This window comes from Ovis canadensis, chromosome 2 (genome assembly GCF_042477335.2).
Source record: "Ovis canadensis isolate MfBH-ARS-UI-01 breed Bighorn chromosome 2, ARS-UI_OviCan_v2, whole genome shotgun sequence".
Lineage (NCBI taxonomy): Eukaryota > Metazoa > Chordata > Mammalia > Artiodactyla > Bovidae > Ovis > Ovis canadensis.
Genome location: NC_091246.1, coordinates 86,491,811 through 86,514,600, shown reverse-complemented (window position 1 = coordinate 86,514,600; position 22,790 = coordinate 86,491,811). Strand labels below are relative to the sequence as shown.

Sequence of the window (22,790 nt, the reverse complement as noted above, 5' to 3'; positions counted from 1 at the left end):
TGGAGAAGGGAATAGAAACCCACTCCAGTATTCTTGCCTGAGAATTCCATGGACAGAGGAGCCTTGAAGAGCCTAAGCTACTCCATCTTGTAAAAGAGCTCCATTTTGCAAAGGTACCAGGCAAACAGACTTAGACTTTGGATATTGCCTAAACTTGCCCCGCTATGCATGAGCCAATCAGCCCTTAAGATAAACCTCCTGACTTTAAGTTCAAGGATTTGTGATTTACCTTGGAAGTGATGATTTACCTTTGTGAAATAATGATTCACTGTGTAAGTGAAAAAAAAAAACCAAATCAGAGATCCACACACGACCCTATAGAAGAGGGTAACCAATCAGTAGTCCTTCAGCCTGAACACCCCTTTTTGTTACCCTTTCACCTGAATATTCCCTATATAAGCAGTGTAACCCAAAACTCGGTGCTCCCTCCCTATAGCCGTTGCGTCGGTGGTGGGAGCCCCAGCTCGAGCTTGGTAATAAAAACTCTCTTGCTTTTGCATCGGATACCGGCTCCCTGGTGGTCATTGGGAGATTTTGCGACTTGGGCACATTTGGGGGCTCATCCGGGATCTCCCATCGGCTCCACGGGAAGACGAATACGGAGAGTTACCTATAACCGGTAAGTTTGATAAGGCCTAGTTTCTGAGACCGGTATATGACTCAGGCGGACGCGCCGACGGGTCACCAGTGGGGGTCGTTGGGAGATGTCCCCGACCCTCCAGAAGGGGACGGAGAGCCCCTGTGCTCTGTTGACAACAGCGGTTCGCTCCCGCTGAACGGCCGGAGGCTGCTGTCCTGCTTTCAGTTTTGCCTCTGGACTCCTGAAGGTTTGTTTTTTCTGTCTCTCTGTCTGTCTGTGTGGCTGTCTGTGTTGTTTGTGTTAATTTACCAACGCCTGATTGATCCAGGAACGATGGGGCAACGTCAATCTAGCCCTGCACCCGTGACCTCAATGTTAAAACTAAGAAAGATAAACTAATTACTTTTTGCAGCACAGAATGGCCATTTTTCCATGTGGGCTGGCCTTCAGAAGGCACGTTTACTTGGAAACTGCGCACCGACTCCGAGATATCATCCTCTGACCACAGGCTGGACACCCTGACCAAGTGCCCTATATCGTAGTGTGGGAAAATATCATAGTACACTCCCCTCCTTGGGTAACATTTTTTTTTTTGCCTCAACAGGAACTTTCTACCACTCGGGTGTTGGTGACACGGGTGGGAGAGAATCTGAAGGAACCCAGGAAAACTGGACCCACAGCGCCGTTATGCCCCATCTTACAGGGGGGAATTGTTAGGGGAAGCGCACTGATTGAAACCGCCCACCCTGGCCAGGCACCATAGTAACCATTTGCATGAGCTGTTTTATGACAGGAGATCCTGATAAGGAATCCTCCCCCTTCCTTTTTCAACCTGGCTTACTTTCCTCCCTTGAAATCTTTGATGTTAGTACTTAGATCTGAAGTTCTGTGTCTCTATAGGAGGTTTTCTGAGGGACTGTTTTCTTGTATTTAAGTGCTTCCCTGGTGGAGCCGAGGTTAAAGCGTCTGCCTGCAATAAGGGAGACCTGGGATCAACCATCTCTAACTCCTGACACTAAGGAAAAAAAGAAAAAAAAGACTTGAAGCTAGATCTTGCACTGTGTCTGTCTAAATAGATCTTGGTATGTCTCTGTCTCTGGGTAATATTTTTGAGGTTAATTTGTATATGAGCTCTATTTATTTGGCTTAAAAAAAGGTAAGTGCGTACAAATCAAGTAATTCTAAATTAAACAATAAATTCCGGGTTCATGTGAACTGGGAAATATTTAATGTTAAATACCTGATATTAATGTTTGTTTGTTGACCTATTTAATATAGACATGTCTTAGAGTAATTAACGTTAAGTAGAATATTTTCATTGTACCTAGGTTTAATATAAGTTAAATATTATATCTGTTACAAGTTTGTCAACAAGGAAATTACCTCAAGTGAAAAAAAAAAAACTTCTAAAAAATGTAAATGAGATATGAGCTTTTATATGAACTCTATTAAGAAAGCTTCCTAAATAGAACTCTTTTGAAGTTCTTTTGATCCTAGCTAACTTTGGGATGCTTCAGAGGGCCCCTGGAACATCCCAAAGAGAGATATTAAACTGTTTATCTGGTTGGTTAAATTACATGGAAAAGATTATCAAATGAGTAATAGATCCGCTCATGTTATAATGTATGGTAAAATTACTAATACAGATATCCTAGAAATTATATGGAGTTTTTAACATTCTGATATGTCCTGGTATTTTAATGGAGAACCTGATGACTTCACAAAAGTTAACAAAAGGACTGAATGAACCTGTGAATATGCTTATAACTTTTAAGATTTCTATCTGAAAAATTATGGGTTTGAATCTTATGTTTTCAGGGAGTAGGGAAAATCTTCCCCTCAAACTAAATATGACAATACTTTGGTAAAATTAAATGTTATAAACAAAACAATTATATTTTCTATCTGACTCCTGCAAAAATTGGAAGTTCTTAGGTTTCCAGTAAGTTTATCAAATGAGTTAGGAAGGTTATCTCATGGGTACAAAAATCTCAGGAAATTTTTGAGACCTTAAAAAGGGAAGAATTCACCTAGATTTGTTAGGCAAAATCTGTGATAAGCCTTTGGTGTGAGTTTCCCAGGCCTGTTTTATTTTAAAAGTTCAGTCTGAGACTCTACAAATGTTTCAGAAAAATAAAAAGCCTATAATCAATTATAGGTATAAAAATCATCAGACCAAAATTAGTGAGAACAGACCTATTTTGCAAACAAACTAGCCTTAATTTGGTTATATTTAATAAAAATAAGGGTAACTTTAAGGAGAAAAAGATATTTCAAGATGTTAAATACCAGTTAATGGAGGTCTACACCTAGTAAGACTCATCTCTTAGATAGTTCTTTGCCGTGCTATGTGATATTAATGTAAAATTTAATTGAATTCTTGAAGAACACCCTAAGTTTGTTTCTGAAGCTTATCTCAGTAATCTATCTTTGAATGAAGATCAGATGCCTCATGACCTGCAACCAGGACTGGAAAAAGACATAATTTAAGGGACTGTCTCCAACAATGATGGAAGGACTTTTTTATCAGGAAAACTACACTACACCAGGATGAGAAGACGACGACATCAGAGGTAGACAGCTTCCCCGAGATGCTGGACCTAATTCGTATTATCACTTATGTTTTCTTGACTTCTTAGACCTTTGCATATAAGTCAAATGCTTTTCTATCACAGGCCTGATCCTAAGCTAGTTTTAAAAATCAATCCAATTGTTGGGTTTGTGGCCAATTACCTGTGTCTAGTTCTGGGTTACCTTGGTAAATTTCTCTACTACCAGACTCTAACTGGTTGGCCCTGAGAAAATTTACTTAAAAAATTATAGTCATATTCAGGTCACTGTGATATTACTAGACAGGATCCCCTCACCGGGCCAATTAATAATGCCTGCTCTGACTCTGGCTATAAATTTGAGGGTTTTGTGTTCTATTACCCAAGCTCAATCAGAACAAGAAAAGTTTCCACAAAGGAGAGGAAAATCTCCCACAACTATGGGATGGATTTATATAGATAACATCAGGCTACAGTAATTTAGATTTAAAGTCGCCTCTGTGTTGGGGGAAAAAAAAATAAATCATACTAAAGATAATCAGTCTAGTAACACTAGAAAACTGGGCTATGTGCCTTATAGATGGTGCCAATATATAATTTCCCTGGAAGATAAAGATTCTACAGGGCAGACTAAGTCAGAGAACCTGAAGATATACTGGGCTATGTCTAATGGAAGTTCATAACATAAGTCTTACTTGTGACTTTACTAATACTGCTGGTTATGTTATTTGTATTTCACCTGTTTTACAGAATTGCTGTTTCTTACACTGTATGTGTGTGAGGCCTCTAATAGAAGAATATATAGTCCCATATGAGATCAATGATGGTAACAGTGTAACTCTAGACATGGGAAGAAGCAACAAGAGGGAACATTTTCCTGGACCAAGAAGCTAGTAAGACAGGTGGTCCAGAGAATTTTGGATACTGTTTTATGGCCCAGTCCAGTAACAGCACATTGAGTGGCCTGTCAACACAATCTTTGCCAAACCTGAGAATGGACATTCTCAGCACCATGGGATAAAATAGTCATGAAATGCCCCCTTCAAAATCATGGTCAAGTTTATGAGCAAAAAGGGGCTCTGCCAACTGAAGACTGACACTAGCCATCTACCTCTGCAAAGAGTAAATCATGGCTGTGGCAACTGCTGACATTCAATGCCCCTGAAAGGAGTTCAGGGTGAAAATCAGGAATGAGGCACTCTGTGCTCTGGAAAAAACTGGCAGAACAGGCCTTCAGATAGTTAGATCTTTTCAGGAAAAGATTTTATGAATCCCAATCCTTGCATCTTCTCATACCTAGAGAAACATTGACATCATTAACAGTGAGATCTGCTTTGGCTATCAAGGAAAAGTTACAGTTAAAAGTCAAAATAGAGTAGCTATGGTTCAGATAGCCTGGGAAATAACTAGGTGATGCTATGGGTGTATTTTCAGATTAGATCTTGTATTGCTAAACATTTGAGTTTTCTGAGTCATGTCAGGCTTGGATACCACCATTTTAAGCTGGTTTCAGATGTGAAAAACCCCAACTTAGATCAGGTAGAAAGAGACTTCTGCTCTGCTAGGCAGGCCTACGCCCATGCACAGCAGGAAGAAGTTACAGAAGAAAGAGACCTCCGCCCCAATTCCCAAGAAGTATCTTGAGTATGAGGTCTCTCAGGGGGACTATGTGCTGCGTTAGGGGAAGAATGTTGTTTTTATGTGAATCACTCGGGGATAGTCAGGGAATCCTTGGCCAAGATGAGAGAAGGGCTGAGTCAGAGAAAAAGAGAAAGAGAAAAGTTTGAATCCTGGGTCAGTTCATCTCCCTGGCTCACGACCCTCATCTTCTCTGGCTGGGCCCCTGATCATTTTACTCTTGCTATTCACCTTCAGACAGTGTCTACTAAACAAGTTGATAAACTTTATCAAAGGCCACATCAACATGGTGCAGCTTAGGGTGCTTAGGTCCCAATATGCAGCCCTAACAAGCCCACCCCTGGTAAAAGACAATATAAAGCTAACTACAGACCCATGATTGGGTCTGTCTTGGGTCCTTGAGAAGGGGGAAATGAAGAGCCTAAGCTACTCCATCTTGTAAAAGAGCTCCATTTTGCAAAGGTACCGGGCAAACAGACTTAGACTTTGGATACTGCCTAAACTTGCCCCGCTATGCATGAGCCAATCAGCCCTTAAGATAAACCTCCTGACTTTAAGTTCAAGGATTTGTGATTTACCTTGGAAGTAATGATTTACATTTGTGACATTTGTGATTTACCTTGGAAGTAATGATTTACATTTGTGATTTACCTTGGAAGTGATGATTTACCTTTGTGAAATAATGATTCACTGTGTAAGTGAAAAAAAAACAAATCAGAGATCCACACACGACCCTATAGAAGAGGGTAACCAATCAGTAGTCCTTCAGCCTGAACACCCCTTTTTGTTACCCTTTCACCTGAATATTCCCTATATAAGCAGTGTAACCCCAAACTCGGGGCTCCCTCCCTATAGCCACTGCATCGGTGCCAGTGGGAGCCCCAGCTCGAGCTTGGTAATAAAAACTCTCTTGCTTTTGCATCGGATACTAGCTCCCTGGTGGTCATTGGGAGATTTCGTGACTTGGGCACAACAGCCTGTCAGGCTGTAGCCCACAGAACTGTAAGAATTGGACATGACTGAGTGACTAAGCCACCACAACCAAAATCTAATTACAAAAGACAAATGCAGAAACACAAACTGCTCCTCGATAAGACCAACTGACCAGTAAAACTCACTGTTTAAATGTTAATTTTAAAAATAATCTTAGAGCACTATAGAAAGTGCCTGGCATATAAATTCTCAGGGTATTTTATTTAATACTGCAGCCTTCCCCTTCTCCAGGGATCTTCCCAACCCAGTGTTTGAACCCAAGTCTCCTGCATTGCAGGTGGATTCTTTACCAGCTGAGGCACCAGGGAAGCTCAAGAATACCGGAGTGGATAGTCTATCCCTTTTCCAGCAGATCTTCTCAACCCCAGAATCGAACCAGGGTCTCTGCACTGCAGGTGGATTCTTTACCAGCTGAACCACCAAGGAAGCCCAATTACAAAGACAAATGCAGAAACACAAACTGCTCCTCAATAAGCCCAACTGACGAGGAAAAACCACTGTTTAAATGTTAATTTTAAAAATAATCTTTCAGCATTACAGCCAAATGCCTGGCATATAAATTCTCAGAGTATTTTAATTACTATTGCAGCTCTTTTTCCCAACATTAGACCTACTGCATATCTGTTTTATGGTCTGTTCTTCTTACTTAGCAATCATCATAAATACCTCCCTACACTGATAAATGCCTGCCTATGGACACAATGGCTATAGATACTCTGTGATACAGACAATTTACTTCTCTATCCCTTATCACTTAATATTGAGGTTCTTTCCAACTTTTCACTACAATAACTACAAAAGTGTACTAAGCTGCACACAAGTGTTGGAAGCTCACACATTTCTGTAAATAGAGCCTAAAAACAGAATCACAAGGAAGAAAACTGCTGATATCTACCCTCCCACCATTAAAAGAGAGCCCACACACTTACACCTTTGCTGACTCAGAATGTTATCAGCCCTTTTAATCCGTGCTGATGTAAACAACGATGAATGTCATAAACTGCTGTTTGATTTCCACGACTTTTTTATCTGTATCCTGGCCACTTGCAGTCCTTTCCTATACCATCAACTCTCTATTCTCACAGATGCAGAACCTGCAGATATGGAAGACAAACTGTACCTCACCATTATATAAGGGACTTGAGCTTCCATGGATGTTAGTATCTGTAGAGGTCCTGGTACAAATTTCCTGTGGATAACAAGGGAAAGCTGTATTGCTTTTCCATATTTGTTTCTATTTTTCTATTAAAGTGTTCATCTTTATCTTACTGACTACTAAACATTTTCATATATCTTAGTTTGACATTTAAGGCTGGCATTGGGCTCATAATTGAAATTTACTGCCTGTTATCAGCTCTGAAACTAGGCAGTCTGAACAAAAATCCTAACTCTGCCACCAAAGCTGTGTAACCTTGGGCAACTTATTTAACTACTCTGTGCTTTAGTTTCTTCATCTACGAAATGGGAATAATAATGTTCTTATGAGGCTGGTTTGGGTAATTAATGAATTAACTACCATGGTAGTCATTTTTATCATTAAAATTTATTTTTAATTTCTAATTTTATAAAAGCATATTTTAACTTTTAAATTAACCCTTAAAGCATGTGATGTGTCTTTAAGCAGAAATGAACTTAAAAATACATATACAAAATAACCCTTTTTAAATATATATGTGCTAAGTTGCTTCAATTGTGCCTGACTTCAATTGTGTTTGACTCTTTGCGATCCTATGGATTGTAGCCCTTCAGGCTCTTCTGTCCATGGGATTCTCCAAGCAAGAATAATGGAGTAGGTTGCCATTTCCCTCTCCATTAATGATATACAAATATGGATAAAAAGAAAAGAAACAGTAAGGGGGCATTCATTCAACAAGCATGTACTGAATGCCCACTAAGGAACAGGCATTGAGGAAACAGTGAAGAGCTAAACAGAGTTCCTTTCTTTAGACCCACCCAGGGGGGTATCAGCGAGGAAGTAAACCAACAAGCAGGGCAGTGGGTCAAGCCCTATGCTTAAGAGACACACTAGCCAGGCAGTTTTCATCACACATGGCAGGGCATTTAACCCACGCCAAACGAGGGAAAGATATCTAAGAAATTATCAAGCTGAGACTGGAAACAGAAGCAGTGATTCGTCAACTATAAAGTGGAACACAGGGGAGGGGAGTTTCCACACAGAGGCCAGCACAATGTGAAGGCTGAAAAGCAGGGAAGTGTGCGCAGTGCCCAGAGACTAGGTAAAGGACAGTCACACGCTTGCAGAGCTGTGAGAGATGATGCTAAGCGGGGGACACACCTCAGACCACACTCCAAACTCTCTCATGGGGCTGACAAGGGCTTTAGGGTAGGAGCCATAAGGATCACTGATGAGCTTGAAGTAGGGGCGGGAGGGGGCAAAGTTAGAGCTGTTCTTTAGAAAGATGATTAATAGCTCCATTCAGATATGAATCAGAGGGGAACGAGACAAGAAGCTTGAATGTCAAAACCTATATTCATGTCCATCTTGCCTCAGCTGTGGAACTTAGGAATTGGGAGATGTGGGGGTTGAGATGAAATTAAGTGATTAGCAATTTGTCCAGTGTCTCACAGGTCCTCAGAATGGGAAAACCAGGAGGACATCTGAAGTTTCTGAGCTCCTAAACCCTGGCCCCTACTGATCCTGTTGCACACTAATGATGGCCAGTCTTTCACCACTTTCTGAATGATTTCGAGAGTTCCTCTTGAAGCATTCCTCTGCCTCCCTTCTGAACATTAAGCACAGATGACTCACTGCTGCTCTAAACAAATGACTTCCCTTTTATGATACATGATCAAATCACATCATGGGTGGAAAATTCCCTGAAGGTCAGAAAACAGTCAACCATTTATGCAGTGAAATTTGGGAGGGGGGCAAGTTTTAAACAACACAGTTGACGCAGACTTGTGTCCTCAATAACACTGATTCCTTCAATGAAGATATCATTTGCTTTAGTCTTCTTAAAATCATTCTGAAGGAAAAAGCCTTCAGTGCGTTGTTAGGATATTCACTGCTTGCCTAACATTTGTTAATTTCCTGTTAACAAAAGCAGAATAAACTTCAAGCTCATGGACTTACTCAAGCAAGAAGAGTATGTAGGACTTAACTCTCTTTTTTGTATGATAATTTCCTATATCTCTATTTACCATAATGTGGCTTTCCATCTATCAAAGTGATATGAGTCATTTTAAATTAAAGTCAGTAAACTAAAGATGAATGAAGATGCCCAAAAGTCATGACGATAAAAACGAATGTCAAGTATGGGGAATAGTCAAATTATTCTGCAATAACCTATGGAAAGAGCCTAAAGAAGTCAGAAGAGCCTATAGAAATTCATCTGATCATTTGTGGCAGCAACCAGTAGACAGCAATAATTTAAATTTATAAAGGGCAAGCAAATACACATCACATGATATCAGCATAACTCACTGCTTCATAAAAGTAGAGTAACAGCAATCATATTTAGACAAATGCACTGATATAGAGATTTTATGATAAGCTTTCTGTTTAGAACATATTCTTTCATTTAAGGTGATTTATGGTTAATATGTACCTAAAGGATTTAAATGCACATATCCTGAGACATAGAAAGTAGCTGAAAGAGCTTGTAAAAAATGAATTAAATGCATCTTAATTATCACAAAATACCTGCTGACCAATTTAAATTTTGTAAACAATTGAGTTTTCCTAGCTTCTGTTGGAGCTAAGGCAAAGGAGTTTTCCATGTCTACATCAAAAAATTTAGAGAAGAAATAGATGATGAGCATTATAAGCATCTCTCTAGAAATTCTGGTTTGGATTTATGGTAAAGGTAAAGACCAAAAAAAGTAGAAAATCTAAAGAACTTGGATTTGTGAGCTCCGAAAGGGCCAAAGACGCACAGAGAGTAAGGGACGCCATGGGCAGAAAAGAGCTAAATGAAAAACAAATTTGCTTGTTAAACTTAATTAAAAAGTGGAATAGGAGACAGTACTCAAGTGAAAAGTTGAGCGTTAAGAAGTAGAATAGAATCTCTGGATAATAAGATATTAACTTGCATGAGTAAAATCTTGGTAACTGTAATGAACAGAACATCTCCAGAAAGCATGTCACTCAATCAGTCTACAAACATGATGGAGGCCAGCCAGAGCCAAAGGTTTGGGTTTGCAATGCCTCTTGCCCAGAAGTAGCCACTTGAGCAGTTTAATGAATAAAATAAACATGGCCAGCATTCATGCAACATAAAGAAGCATCCCTGTCACTTCAGTGAGCAGCTGTAACCGCAGGGAATGACAAAGGTGAAAGCTGGACAATTACAGAATGGTGATTCTGCAATCAATTCCTTCAGGATACATCACCTTTAGGTTACTTTACTCAGACCCAAAGAGTGTCTGACTTCTCTCTCCTGGACCAAGCTGTCCAACGACACCAAGTCCTCATGGGACACCTCAGGGTGCAAGACCTCATCCTTTCCAATAGATTCTGGCACTGTCCACCTGCTACACCTAGAAACCCACTCAGGGCTTTGGATCTCATAGTCATGTCAAAGAGCATGAAGCAAACACATCACTGACAAACAACACAAAGTGTGCCACAGGCGTCTGGAGCTCTCAGCAACTACTTAATGAGCAACTTCAAACATGTAGCTGTCTAATGTGCCCGTGCAAGATAAGGGCATTTCCCTGCATCTACACTGGCATCAGTCTTCCACAAGCAAACAGATGTACAGTGAACAGTCGAGCACTCTACTCTCACTGGTAAAGATTCCCTGATGCCTTACTGGAAACTGACAATTCAAAAAACTCTCCAATGTTCTATAGCCTCTCCATTCCAAAGTTCACGAAATTGTCACTGTGCTACCAGCCTACCAAGCGAAGAGGATGCTCAGAAAGTAATTAACAGCCTTGCTGTTTAAAACTAATCAGGGACTACAAAAAGAAAATTGTGTTTCACCAGGGAAAAATCTCAATAACTAAACATAGGGGGAGAACTCCAAAATATAGCACATATTAAAAGAGGCTTATGTAATGAGAAAATCTTGACAGCAAAGGAGACTTAAATTTTATGTGTCAGTGTTTACATTGTATGTGTATATGTGTGTACATATATACAATCATAAGCACACATACAGATAAATGTGTTACCAGCACCCACTTCTACATTCTGGGTACATGGAGAGACCATAGTTCCCAGCCTCCTCCCTTCTTCCCTTGAACTGAGGCATTCCAAGGTTTGGCCAGGTTACAAGTTCCAGCCAACTGAACACAAACATAAATGATTATTCCTTCTATTAGTTTTCTGTTGTTGGATAACAAATTACCACAAACGTAACAGTCGAAAACAATAGCTATTTGTTAGGTCAGACTTCTACAGGTTGGGCCAGCTTGCCTGGGTTCCCTGCTTAGAGTCTCATGAGCCCGCAGGGTGTCTGTCAGCTAGACTGGGCTCCTCTCTGCAGACTCTGGGAAGAAGTCTCCTTCCCTTCACATCGTTGGCAGAATTCAGTTCTTCAAGGCTGTGGACCTTAGAAGGTCCCTGTTTCCTTACCGGCTGCCATCCAAGAGCTTCTCTCTGCTCCTAGAGAGGAAATACACTCCTTCTCACATGGCCCCTTCATCTTTAAATAGCAACAGCACATCCAGTCCTTTCTGACCTCCTCTTCTGCTACTAGCCCACCCCCCCCCCCCCCACACACACACACACAAAATGCTCTTCTTTTAAAGGGCTCATGGGATTAGATTAATCCCAACTGTATAATCTCCCTTTTGCCATATAAAGGAATAATCTCAGGAGACATCTTTCCATAGTGACAGGCTGACCTACACTCAAAGGGACGGGGCCTGTACAATAGGGAGGGTGTCTGAAGGTCTTAACATTTGGCCAACCACACTCCTCTTCCAGGTTTGGCCCATGAATATCTCCATGCTTGTTCCAACAGACACTTTCCCTTTGGCAACCTTGAAAATTATGTGTTAAAGATGGCAGAACTTATTTTGGATTCCTGAAGCATATAACAGGAAATAAGAATAAAAAGAGCTTTGAGTAGCAAAGATCCATTAAGACATGTTGGCTAAACCAAAGCATCAGAACATCTTTCAAAGTGCAGATAACAAAAACCAAATGTACTGGTTGAAAATGAGATCTAAGACAGACTGAATGGATCCAATGGAGAAGAGAAAGATTCATGTGGTAACTGGCAGATGAAATGACAAGAAGAAAACTGGAGAAGCCTTCAGACTTTTTGAAGAAATGTCACCAAGTCAAATCAGCCATGAGCAGTTCGTAGTTTAAAGCTTGGGACTGTAAAGTGACAACCAAGTTTAAATAAACAGGAAGCCAGCTAAAGAATCTATGCAGCATCCAGAGGCCACACTCCTTGTCACTCTCATTAAATTCAGCCAGATTAGAGATAGAACAAGAGAGTTCGTCCCAGATTGCAGAAACAGGGTAAAGCCAAGGAACTTCCTCTTCAGTAGGGGCTGGAAATTGCACAAGGCTTACTCAGCAGGTGGCACCACTGTTATGAAGCACAAAGGCCATGATTTCCATTCTTCCCTTTTCCAGGTGGGAGTGTTCACTGTGGATGATGTTTCTTGTACACTAAAAAGCAAGGCAAACCATATCTGCCTACCTTGATACTAAGATATTGCTTAAACTGCTCCAATGAGGATTTGTTCATAAATTCAATTTGAATTATGAGAAAGATACTTCTGTTTCTATCAGATACCATAATTTGGAAGAGGCTAAACAATCAGTTCAGTTGAGTCGCTCAGTCATGTCTGAATCTTTGCGACTCCATGAACCACAGCACATCAGGCCTCCCTGTCTATCACCAACTCCTGCAGTCCCCCAAAACTCGTGTCCATTGAATCGGTGATACCATCCAACCATCTCATCCTCTGTCGTCCCCTTTGCCTCCTGTCCCCAATCCCTCCCAGCATCAGGGTCTTTTCACATGAGTCAGCTCTTCACATCAGGTGGCCCAAAGATTGGAGTTTCAGCTTCAACATCAGTCCCTCCAATGAACACCCAAGACTGATCTCCTTTAGGATGGACGGGTTGGATCTCCTTGCAGTCCAAGGGACTCTCAAGAGTCATCTCCGACACCATGAGTTCAAAAGCATCAATTCTTTGGTGCTCAGCTTTCTTTATAGTCCAACTCTCACATCCATGCATGACTACTGGAAAAACCGTAGCCTTGACTAGACAGACCTTTGTTGACAAAATAATGTCTCTGCTTTCTAATGTGCTGTCTAGGTTGGTCATAACTTTCCTTCCAAGGAGGAAGCATCTTTTAATTTCATGGCTGCAGTCACCATCTGCAGTCATCTTGGAAGCCAAAAAATAAAGTCTGACACTGTTTCCACTGTTTTCCCATCTATTTGCCGTGAAGTGATGGGACCGGATGCCATGATCTTAGTTTTCTGAACGTTGAGCTTTAAGCCAACTTTTTCACTCTCCTCTTTCACTTTCATCAAGAGGCTTTTTAGTTCCTCTTCACTTTCTGCCATAAGGGTGGTGTCATCTGCGTACCTGAGGTTATTGATATTTCTCCCGACAATCTTGATTCCAGCTTGTGCTTCCTCCAGCCCAGCGTTTCTCATGATGTACTCTGCACAGAAGTTAAATAAGCAGGCTGACAATATACAGCCTTGACGTACTCCTTTTCCTATTTGGAACCAGTCTGTTGTTCCATGTCCAGTTCTAACTGTTGCTTCCTGACCTGCATACAGGTTTCTCAAGAGGCAGGACAGGTGGTCTGGTATTTCCCTCTCCTTCAGAATTTTCCACAGTTTATTGTGATCCACACAGTCAAAGGCTTTGGCATAGCCAATAAAGCAGAAACAGATGTTTTTCTGGAACTCTCTTGCTTTTTCGATGATCCAGCAGGTGTTGGCAATTTGATCTCTGGCTCCTCTGCCTTTTCTAAAACCAGCTTGAACATCTGGAATTTCACAGTTCATGTATTGCTGAAGCCTGACTTGGAGAATTTTGAGCATTACTTTGCTAGCGTGTGAGATGAGTGCAATTGTGCAATAGTTTGAGTATTCTTTGGCATTGCCTTTCTTTGGGATTGGAATAAAAACTGACTTTTTCCAGTCCTGTGGCCACTGCTGAGTTTTCCAAATTTGCTGGCATATTGAGGGCAGCACTTTCACAGCATCATCTTTTAGGATTTGAAATAGTTCAACTGGAATTCCATCACCTCCACTAGCTTTGTTCATAGTGATGCTTTCTAAGGCCCACTTGACTTCACATTCCAGGATGTCTGGCTCTAGGTGACATCACACCATCGTGAGTGATCACGCCATCGTGATTATCTAGGTTGTGAAGATCTTTTTTGTACAGTTTTTCTGTGTATTCTTGCCACCTCTTCTTAATATTTTCTGCTTCTGTTAGTTCCATACCATTTCTGTTTTTTATTGAGCCTATCTTTCTGAGCAAATCTCCTAGGAGCTAAATGGTTCTAAAGAATGGGGGATAGCTTCTCCACAGTCATCATACTGTATATAATTGGAGGAGTTTAGAGCAAAGCAAGAAGATCATTTCTGAATACAGAAGCTGTACTAGATGCAACATCTTCATAAATAGTAGTTATTTCCCAAAGCATCAGACTCAGCCAAGGTCTCCATATCATTTGAAAAATATTTTGTTGATAGTCTGCAGGCACACTTGGCAGGGTCTCACAACAAGGTATTTTAAAAGTTACAGCTAGACATATTTCTCTTCTTAGTCTTTATTATCCATCACAGACCATATAAATCACTCTTAAACTTTGGGCTCCAAAGGGAAGTAAAGAAAATCTAACCCACTCCAGTATTCTTGCATGGAAAGTCCCATGGGTGGAGGAGCCTGATAGGCTGCAGTCCATGGGGTCGCTAGGAGTCGGACACGACTGAGCAACTTCACTTTCATGCATTGGAGAAGGACATGGCAAACCACTCCAGTGTTCTTGGCTGGAGAATCCCAGGGACAGAGGAGCCTGGTGGGCTGCCGTCTATGGAGTCGCAGAGTCAGACACGACTGAAGCGACTTAGCAGCAGCAGCAGCAACAAACCACCAAAAAAAAAGAAAGAAAGAAAGAAAGAAAAGAAAGAGAGAGAGGTTGCACTGTAAAATTTTTAAAACTTCATATTTTGTTTCCTGCTCCCTCAATATCCCCACACTCTCAAGCTGTGAGCACCCCACCCAGGTGACTAAGTGCACCCGTGTGATAAGGTGGGCCCGGCCACAAGGTCCTTTCTCTGCCTGTGACCTAGTGACATTCTCATGCATCAAGGAGAGTCCCTCATGCCTTTTCTTGCGTACTCCATCCTGACCTTCCATAAAGGTGCTTGTCCATTTTGTCCATGGGTCTCCTCTCTTGGCTCCCCACCTGCTGGGCTGAATCCACTTTCCTGGTCCCCCACCCATGTGGCCCGTCTCAGTGTGCAGTGATTCTCTCTCTCCAGGACCTGTGAGTATAGTAAACTTTGTTTACCTAAACTTCTTTGTTCTCTACTTAAGTCCACACTCAACTGATCACATAAAATATATATATAGAGAGAGAGCAAGGGCACAAAGGATTAAAAGTACAGAAAAGAGGAAAAGGAAAGCCACGGACATCCTTTGATTTCCTTACCCCTACTCTCTTGCCTATCTGGCCATCTGAAGGACTACTCATCCCAGGAAAGCCCCACCACTCTGAACCCTGGAGCTGCTCTTGAACTCACCTCACAGTTCTCATTATTCACTTATCAACAGTCTTCCCTTCTGCTCACTTCCTCAAACTGCCCACTCTAAAGAAAGCCCAGGGCTCCAGACACCTTCATGTAGCACAAGGGCTCTGCAGAATGGAAGCTTCTCTGCCAGGGGAAGCAGCCCAATATAAAGTCCTCCCTCCAAAATCACACTTCTTCCCAAAACAGTCACCATCTTACCCAACCAAGTCTTACCATTTTCAAGGGTATTTATAATTAACTTGGAAGGTACTTTAAATTTTCCAAGGAGACTGAAACCAATATTCATATAAACTCAATTGAAAACATTAAGGAATCATTGTGGGGGTGGGAGGGGCCCTTGCATAAATATAACCATGTCAACAACAAACACTTTAATCACAGAGAATTTCAGGAGCTTCCCTGGTGGCCCAGCGGTAAAGAATCCACCTGCCAATGCAGGAGACACAGGTTCCATCCCTGGTCCAGAAAGATACTACAGGCTGCAAGTGGAGCGACCAAGTCTACACACTACAACTCTTGAGCCTGTACTCTCGGGCCTGGGAACCACAACTCCTGAGCCCACATGCCACATGAAGTCCAGCACCGTAGAGCCCGTGCTCCACAAGAGAAACCATGGCAACGAGAAGCCTGCTCACCGCAACCAGAGTAGCCTCCAATCCCCGCAGCTAGGGAAAGCCCTCACACAGCAACAAAGACCCAGCACAGCCACACATACAATTATTTTTAAAAAAGAAGAATCTCAGTCTCAAGCAAAATTCTCAGTCAACACACTCAGTTCAAACACTCAACAGGCCCATTTGCCAAGTGTATCAACAGTCACGTACAGTTGTGAGGGTCAGATCATAAAGAAGGCTGAGTGCCCAAAACTGGATGTTTTCAAATCATGGTGCTGGAGAAGACTCTTGAGAGTCCCTTGGACAGAAAGAAGAGCAAAGCAGTCAATCCTAAAGGAAATCAATCCTGAATATTCACTGGAAGGAGTGATGCTGAAGCTCCAATACTTTAGCCCCTTGATGGGAAGAGCCAACTCATTGGAAAAGACCCTTAGGAAGGATTGTAGGCAAAGGGAGAAGGGGGTGGCAGAGGGTGAGATGATTAGACATTAATAGCACCACCAACTCAATGGACATGAACTTTTGAGCAAACTCTGGGAGATAGTAGAGGACAGAGGAGCCTGGTGTGCTACAGTCCATGGAGTTGAAGAGTTAGACACAACTTAGTGATTGAACATCAATAACTACAAAAAACAATCAGGAAATTAGAGCTTACTAACAACTTTTTAAAAAACATGGCTCAAGTTATTCTAATTATAAAAGCATGGCACTCTCACAAACATCCCATTCAATTCTGACATCTCTAGAAATTTTTTTTTAATGTATGCTTGCCCTAAAATTCACTCAGAGAAAGCTGCCTTTTTGATCAGACATTCTAAAGCCCACTAAAAAATAAATAAATAAATAAACAGAGGAAGGTATTATAAGAACCATTTCATTCTCTCCTGATGACATGATCAATTTCTTACAATGTATTTTTTATTCTAGGAGCGAGAAAGTTAGGAACTAGGAATTCCTTTAAAAAGCTGGTGGTAGGCTAAGGACACTCTCCTGCAGAAAAATGCACACATAAAATGTGGCATAATTTCAGGAAATAAACAGGCCCTCTGCAGTCTATTATAGACACCAGGCTAAGAAACTGAAAGGATGCAGGAATAGAGATGAGCCATACTTGAAATTTCGAAAGCAGCAGAGATTTTACAGCTTACAGCAGGCAATTAAGGAACTGAGAGCCTCACTCAGATAAAATCATAGCTAATTAATTAAATACCTTAACCAGGTTTAAAGTATTTTTAGTTTTAAGGAGCAGCAGAGGATGAGATGGTTAGACAGCATCATCAATTTAATGGACATGAATTTGAGCAAACTTGGAGACAGTGAAGGACAAGGGAGCTTGGAGTGCTGCACTCCATGGGGTTGCAAAATCTCAGGCACAACATAGCGACTGAACAACAACCAGTTTTAAATCTTGCTGAATCAACAAACGCATAGACAGATTCATGTAACATTCTCCAGAGAAAAACATCTATATAAAACACAGCATTTTAAATGCGATGAAACCCTGAAGAAATTAGTTAAAACAGAAAGGTACAAAAGACCAATGTAATTATATGTTTCCAGTTGAAAAATCTGAATGTGACAATAATTACTACCAGGCTATATCATATGTAATTAACACAGGCTCATCAAATACGTTTTATCCTTTTGAAATATGCTAGGTATGTATACTAACCAAACTCACTGAAAAGAAGCCAATGTTACTCGCTCAATTGTGTTCAACTTGTTGCAACCCCATGAACTGTAGCCCACCAGTTGCCTCTGTCCATGGAATTCTTCAGGCAAGAATATTGGAGTGGATCATCATTTCCTTCTCCAGGGAATCTTCCCGACCCAGGGATCAAATCCGGGTCTCCCACACTGTGGGCAGATTCTTTACCATGTGAGCCACCAGTGAAGCCCAAAAAGAAGAAAGCATATCTCATGTGGGGCTTCCCTGGGGGCTCCGTCAGTAAAGAATCCACTTGCAATGCAGGAGACCCGGGTTCAACTCCTGGGTCTGGAACATCCCCCCAGAGAAGGAAAGGACAACCCACTCCAGTATTTTTGCTTGGGAAATCCCATGGACAGAGGAGCCTGGCAGGCTACATACAGTCCATGGGGTCACAAGAGTAGGACACGACTTAGTGACTAAACCACCACCAACTACCATATCTCTTTTTATGCAATAAAAAGTTATTATTTACAGAGTGAGCTGTCCTTTTACATTGAATCAAATACAATATTTAGAAGAAAACTGTAAATACTTTAGGAAAATAAGGACTTGTTATGGAATATTTATGCTCACTCCCAAAATTCACATGTTAAAGTCCTATCCCCCAGTATCTGAGTGTGACCTTATTTAGAAATAAGGTCATGCAAGTGTAATTACCTAAGATGAGGTCATACCCATCAAGGAGGTTGGACTTCCAACCCACCCTATTATCCTGGTGTCCACAAAAGAGAGAAATTTGGAAACAAACAGGGAGACCACGATGTGAACAGGAAGGCACAGATCAGGGTGATGTGTCTACAAATCAAGAAAGGCCAGAGACTCCAGCAAACCACCAGAAACCAAGAAAAAGGCCTGGGACAGATTCTCGCCTAGTGCTTTCAGAGGAAGCAAAGCCCTACTGACACCTGACCCCCTATCTTCAGAAGTGTGAGACAATACATTTATGTTGTTTAAGGCACTCAGTTTGTGATACTTTGTTGCAAATGACACCTTGTCTTCAAAAGGGTGAGACAATAAATTTATGTTGTTAAAGGCACTCAAATAGTGATAACTTCCTTGTTGATACAAAGTGACACTTAGTTGCAACCTACCAAACTAATACAGAGACTAAAAATTTCACTCTGAAAAACGTTCACTGTACAGCAAGATATGTCCCTACCAAATGCTTGATAATGTTTTTTTGTTTGGTTTTTTTTTTTTTTTAAGCACAGATTTTGTAAGAACAGCATGTTAATTGGAACTGGAGAGCTATTTTTACCTAATCTGCTGCTGGTTCAAACCAACAAATGGGGGTGGGGGTGGGGGTGGGAATGGCATTACTATTCCTAAAATGAAATTTCAACATGCATAAAACTCACAAAAGTAGAATAATGCATGCTTATTTGCCCTATTTGATAGTTTTAGTAAGGTGTATCTTATTTATTCTAATTGCATGATAAAGTATATCTTTATGAGCAATTAAGTAATAAAGTATATTCAAGTTAAAAAGACGATCAATTTTTGCTATTCTAACATGTTCTCAAGCTTAAAGGATTTTCCCCTTTAATAAAATTTATTTGGCAAAAGCATTTTTTAACCTCTAAAGAACAGAGATGAAAATAATTGTCAGCAACAAGGCAGAAATAATCATTTCCAAACCAAGAAAACAGTGATGACACATCTAATCAGATTTCCAATCAGATTTCCAAACACTGAAAATTATACTGCTTTATTAACGCAAATATCACCCCTCACACACATAAGCAAAACGCTGGATTTCACAGAGACAAGACAGCTGTTCCTGAAGTGGAGCCTTTCACTTGTAAACACAGTGTATCTAATCTAGCATATCCATTCTCAAAAAGAAGTAATTCTAGGTCTAAAGTTTCCTCTGTAGAGAAGATCAGGTACATGGAATGTATGGTGGGGGAGAGGGGGTTGGGGGAGGCCTGGCTTTAAAATGAGGACATGGCTATTTCCCTTAGTATCTTTGTCACATGTAAACATTAGCACTTGCTTTAAAAGCCCTTGAAAATGCCCATACATGCACAAGAAGAAAAACACTTGCCTTGGGCTTTCTAAGACTGTGCTATATTAGGCTATAGACAAGGGATTGTATGTCCCTTCACCTTTAAAATGGAAGGCTTTCCAGTAAGAAAAAGAAGCAAGAAAGAAAATGACACAGTGATTCTGTGTGATAGACACTAATCTCATTACAAACAGACCTCCTCCAAAGCTCTAAGAAGTTCCTTCATATCACAATTCAAGTTTTTATTCCAAACTTCAGAGTTGCACATAACTTAGCTAAAATGGAGTGGCTTGATTATTTTGTTGTTGTTGTTAAGGCAGCAAAGCTAGAAATCCTAGATGCTAGGCTTTCCTCATGTCTCATTATTAATATAGATCAGTATTTTATACTAATAAAACTATTTTTAATAATAATTTATTGAACACGTTCTATGTGTGTTCTACAAACTCATTTGTCCTTATATCAATTCTAAGAAATGGTTCCTATTCTAGCAAAGACAGATTCAAAAGTTAAATAACTTGCTGAAGGTCACAGACAGCAGAGATGGGTCAATCTTTAGCCTTTCCCACTCCAAAGTCAAGGTTCTTAATTGCCTTTTAGGGCACCAAGGTTTATAAAGGAAGTCTTCAGCATCAAAGTGGAAAAAAGGGGTGGTGCTGGTCAGTTTGGTGCTGGGGGTAAGGGGGATCAGGGTGCTTTGTAGAAATGACAAGTACCGGAAATAAAAATGGTTCGTTACATCAAGGAAGTCCTGCCTGATAATTTACGGATAGCATATATGCTGCTTTTGTAACCCTGAAAGAATGTGAAGTATATAGTTATTAGAAGCCTTCCAAATTACCTCAATAATGCACTTATATTTGCAAATATTTCTGGCACAGAGGTCTCAGAAAGATCCAAGGTGATAAAGCAAAAATACATTAATGGTATTTTTTACCAAAATAGTCTTAGTTTTTTCCATTTCTCAAGTTGACAAATAAAACGGGTTCTATAAAGGCAAGTCTGTGATGATGGAGACGGCACATGGGCACACAGGGGATGAAGTTCACACTGTGTCTGTCACTGTAACTTAACCAAAATTCTGTAAACATAACCCTCACCTTCTCTAGAGGTGGTTTACAATAGAACTGTTATTGTAGCAGCCTTAGAAAACCTCACTAGATCTGAGGTTCTAAAAAATAATGAGAAAGCTCGGTATTAATTATGGGCAAATCTATGAAAAAATATTTAAGGCTAAATTAGGAGAAATAGTTAAAGAAAGCAACAAAGTTCTTAGCTTAAGATCTCTTAAACTAGAACTGTTTCAGAGGGTTAAAAAAAAAAAAACACAGTAATCGTACTCATTATATAAGAAATAGGTCACATTATAAGTATATTCTTATTTTTCCTGTGTATGACTTTTCAACTCAGCCCAGCGAGACTTAAATGATTAGAATCTAAAATAAGTTTTATTATAATCACAGCTTATTAACCCCATAAAGATGAGCACATCCAAAACATAAAAGGCTCGCTAAAAATAATACGCTGAAATACATGATGATTTGGTAATGTTAAAGCTGCAAAACCCATGGGAAATTAAAGGCAAACAGAATGCTGTCGGTCGAGGCTTGGCCTCAAAGGAGTTTCACGACTGAGTTCTCCAGGGAAAAGTTAATGCATGAGCTTCCCAGAAGGAAGACCCAACCTCCCATTCCTTGGGAGCCCGCGGACTCTGTGGAAGGAGGGATTCCGAGACCACAGTCGAGGAGGGCAGACCGCGGGCATCTCCGCAGCCACCCCGAGGGAGGGCCACCTCTCGTGCCAGCACATCCCGGGACAGCCGGGCGCACCGACACCGCAAGGTCACCAGGGAAGAGGCGACTTTACATAATCTCCCGCCGCGCCGCCCGGGCCCCTGGGCCCCCTGCCTGCGGCGCCCGCGCTGGGCCATGCCGGGCGTCTCTGAGCGAGGAGGCTGGGCGCCCGGGACCGGTGGAAGCCCGCAGCGCCGCCCGCAGCCGGGGGTGGAGGACGGAGCCCCGGGATGCCCGGGTCGCCGCCGCGGAGGGCGGGGCGGGCGAGGCGGGGCGAGGCGGGGGCGGGCTCGGCGCGGGCCGGGGTCCCCAGGCGCCCGGCCGGCGGCCTGCGCCCAGCGCGCCCCCCGCGGCTCCTCCCGGGACCGCCGCGCGGCGCACCTGTCTAGTGCCTTACTTGAGTGGCTTTGTGGAACTGCTTCTTGAGCCCGGCCACCGACATGGTGCTGGAGGACGCGCGGGCGGCTGCGGTGCAGGGATCCGGCGGCGGCGGAGCAGGGCGGGAGGACCGAGCCGAGCGGCGCGCTGTCCGGGCCGCCGCTCTTCGTGCCGCCGCCGGGGCTGTGGGCGCGGGGGCGCGGAGCTGCGCGGGACGCGGGCTCGTGCGGAGAGACACCCTGACGTCAGGGGCGGGTGATGCAGCCTCTTAAAGGGGACGCGGGAAGCCCCGCCCCGGGCGCGGGGTTGGTGCGGCAGGTGCTGCGGCACGCGCTACCTGGGCACTGGTGGCCGCCAGGGCACCTGGGCTCTGCCGCACCGGCCGGCAGCGTGTTCAGAGGGCCAAGGGCATTCTTCAGCCCCGGGAGTGTCCTCGTGCCCCGCGGACTGCGCAGCGGCAGCTGCAGGTTGGCAACCCGGGCGCACGCAAGACTCGGGTGATTTGCTTGGCTTCCAGGTAGCCGCAGAGGCGCTGCCTAAGCCAACTCTCCTGCCCTTTGAGCTTGCCCTCTTTGCCGCCTGGAAAGGAGTGGTATTCTCTCTGCGGTAATGAATAAGTCATTGCTCCTTGCTTGCTTGTTCGCAGAAAACATTTCACTGTCCTGGTTTCACTATCCCTTAAGCCTCCTTAACGTTGGCGAAAGCCACCAATGCTGGGTTTTTTGTTTTTCGTGTTGTTGGTTTTTTTTTTTTCCCCTAGATCTGTCACAATTTGATGACTTAAAAAGAAGATGAAAAAAATGTTAAAC

The 22,790-nt window shown here is 42.2% G+C and overlaps 1 protein-coding gene across 1 annotated transcript in view; it reads right to left on the bottom strand.

Annotated features, from left to right (window-relative positions):
- Positions 1-22,506, bottom strand: part of SH3GL2 (SH3 domain containing GRB2 like 2, endophilin A1) — a 223,607-nt gene extending 201,101 nt beyond the window's left edge. The window contains exon 1 of the mRNA XM_069576632.1: positions 22,001-22,506. Within this exon, the coding sequence (XP_069432733.1) occupies positions 22,001-22,045 (45 nt within the window). The 5' untranslated portion in view covers positions 22,046-22,506. The remainder of the gene's footprint in view (positions 1-22,000) is intronic.
- Between the last annotated feature and the right edge of the window lie 284 nt (positions 22,507-22,790).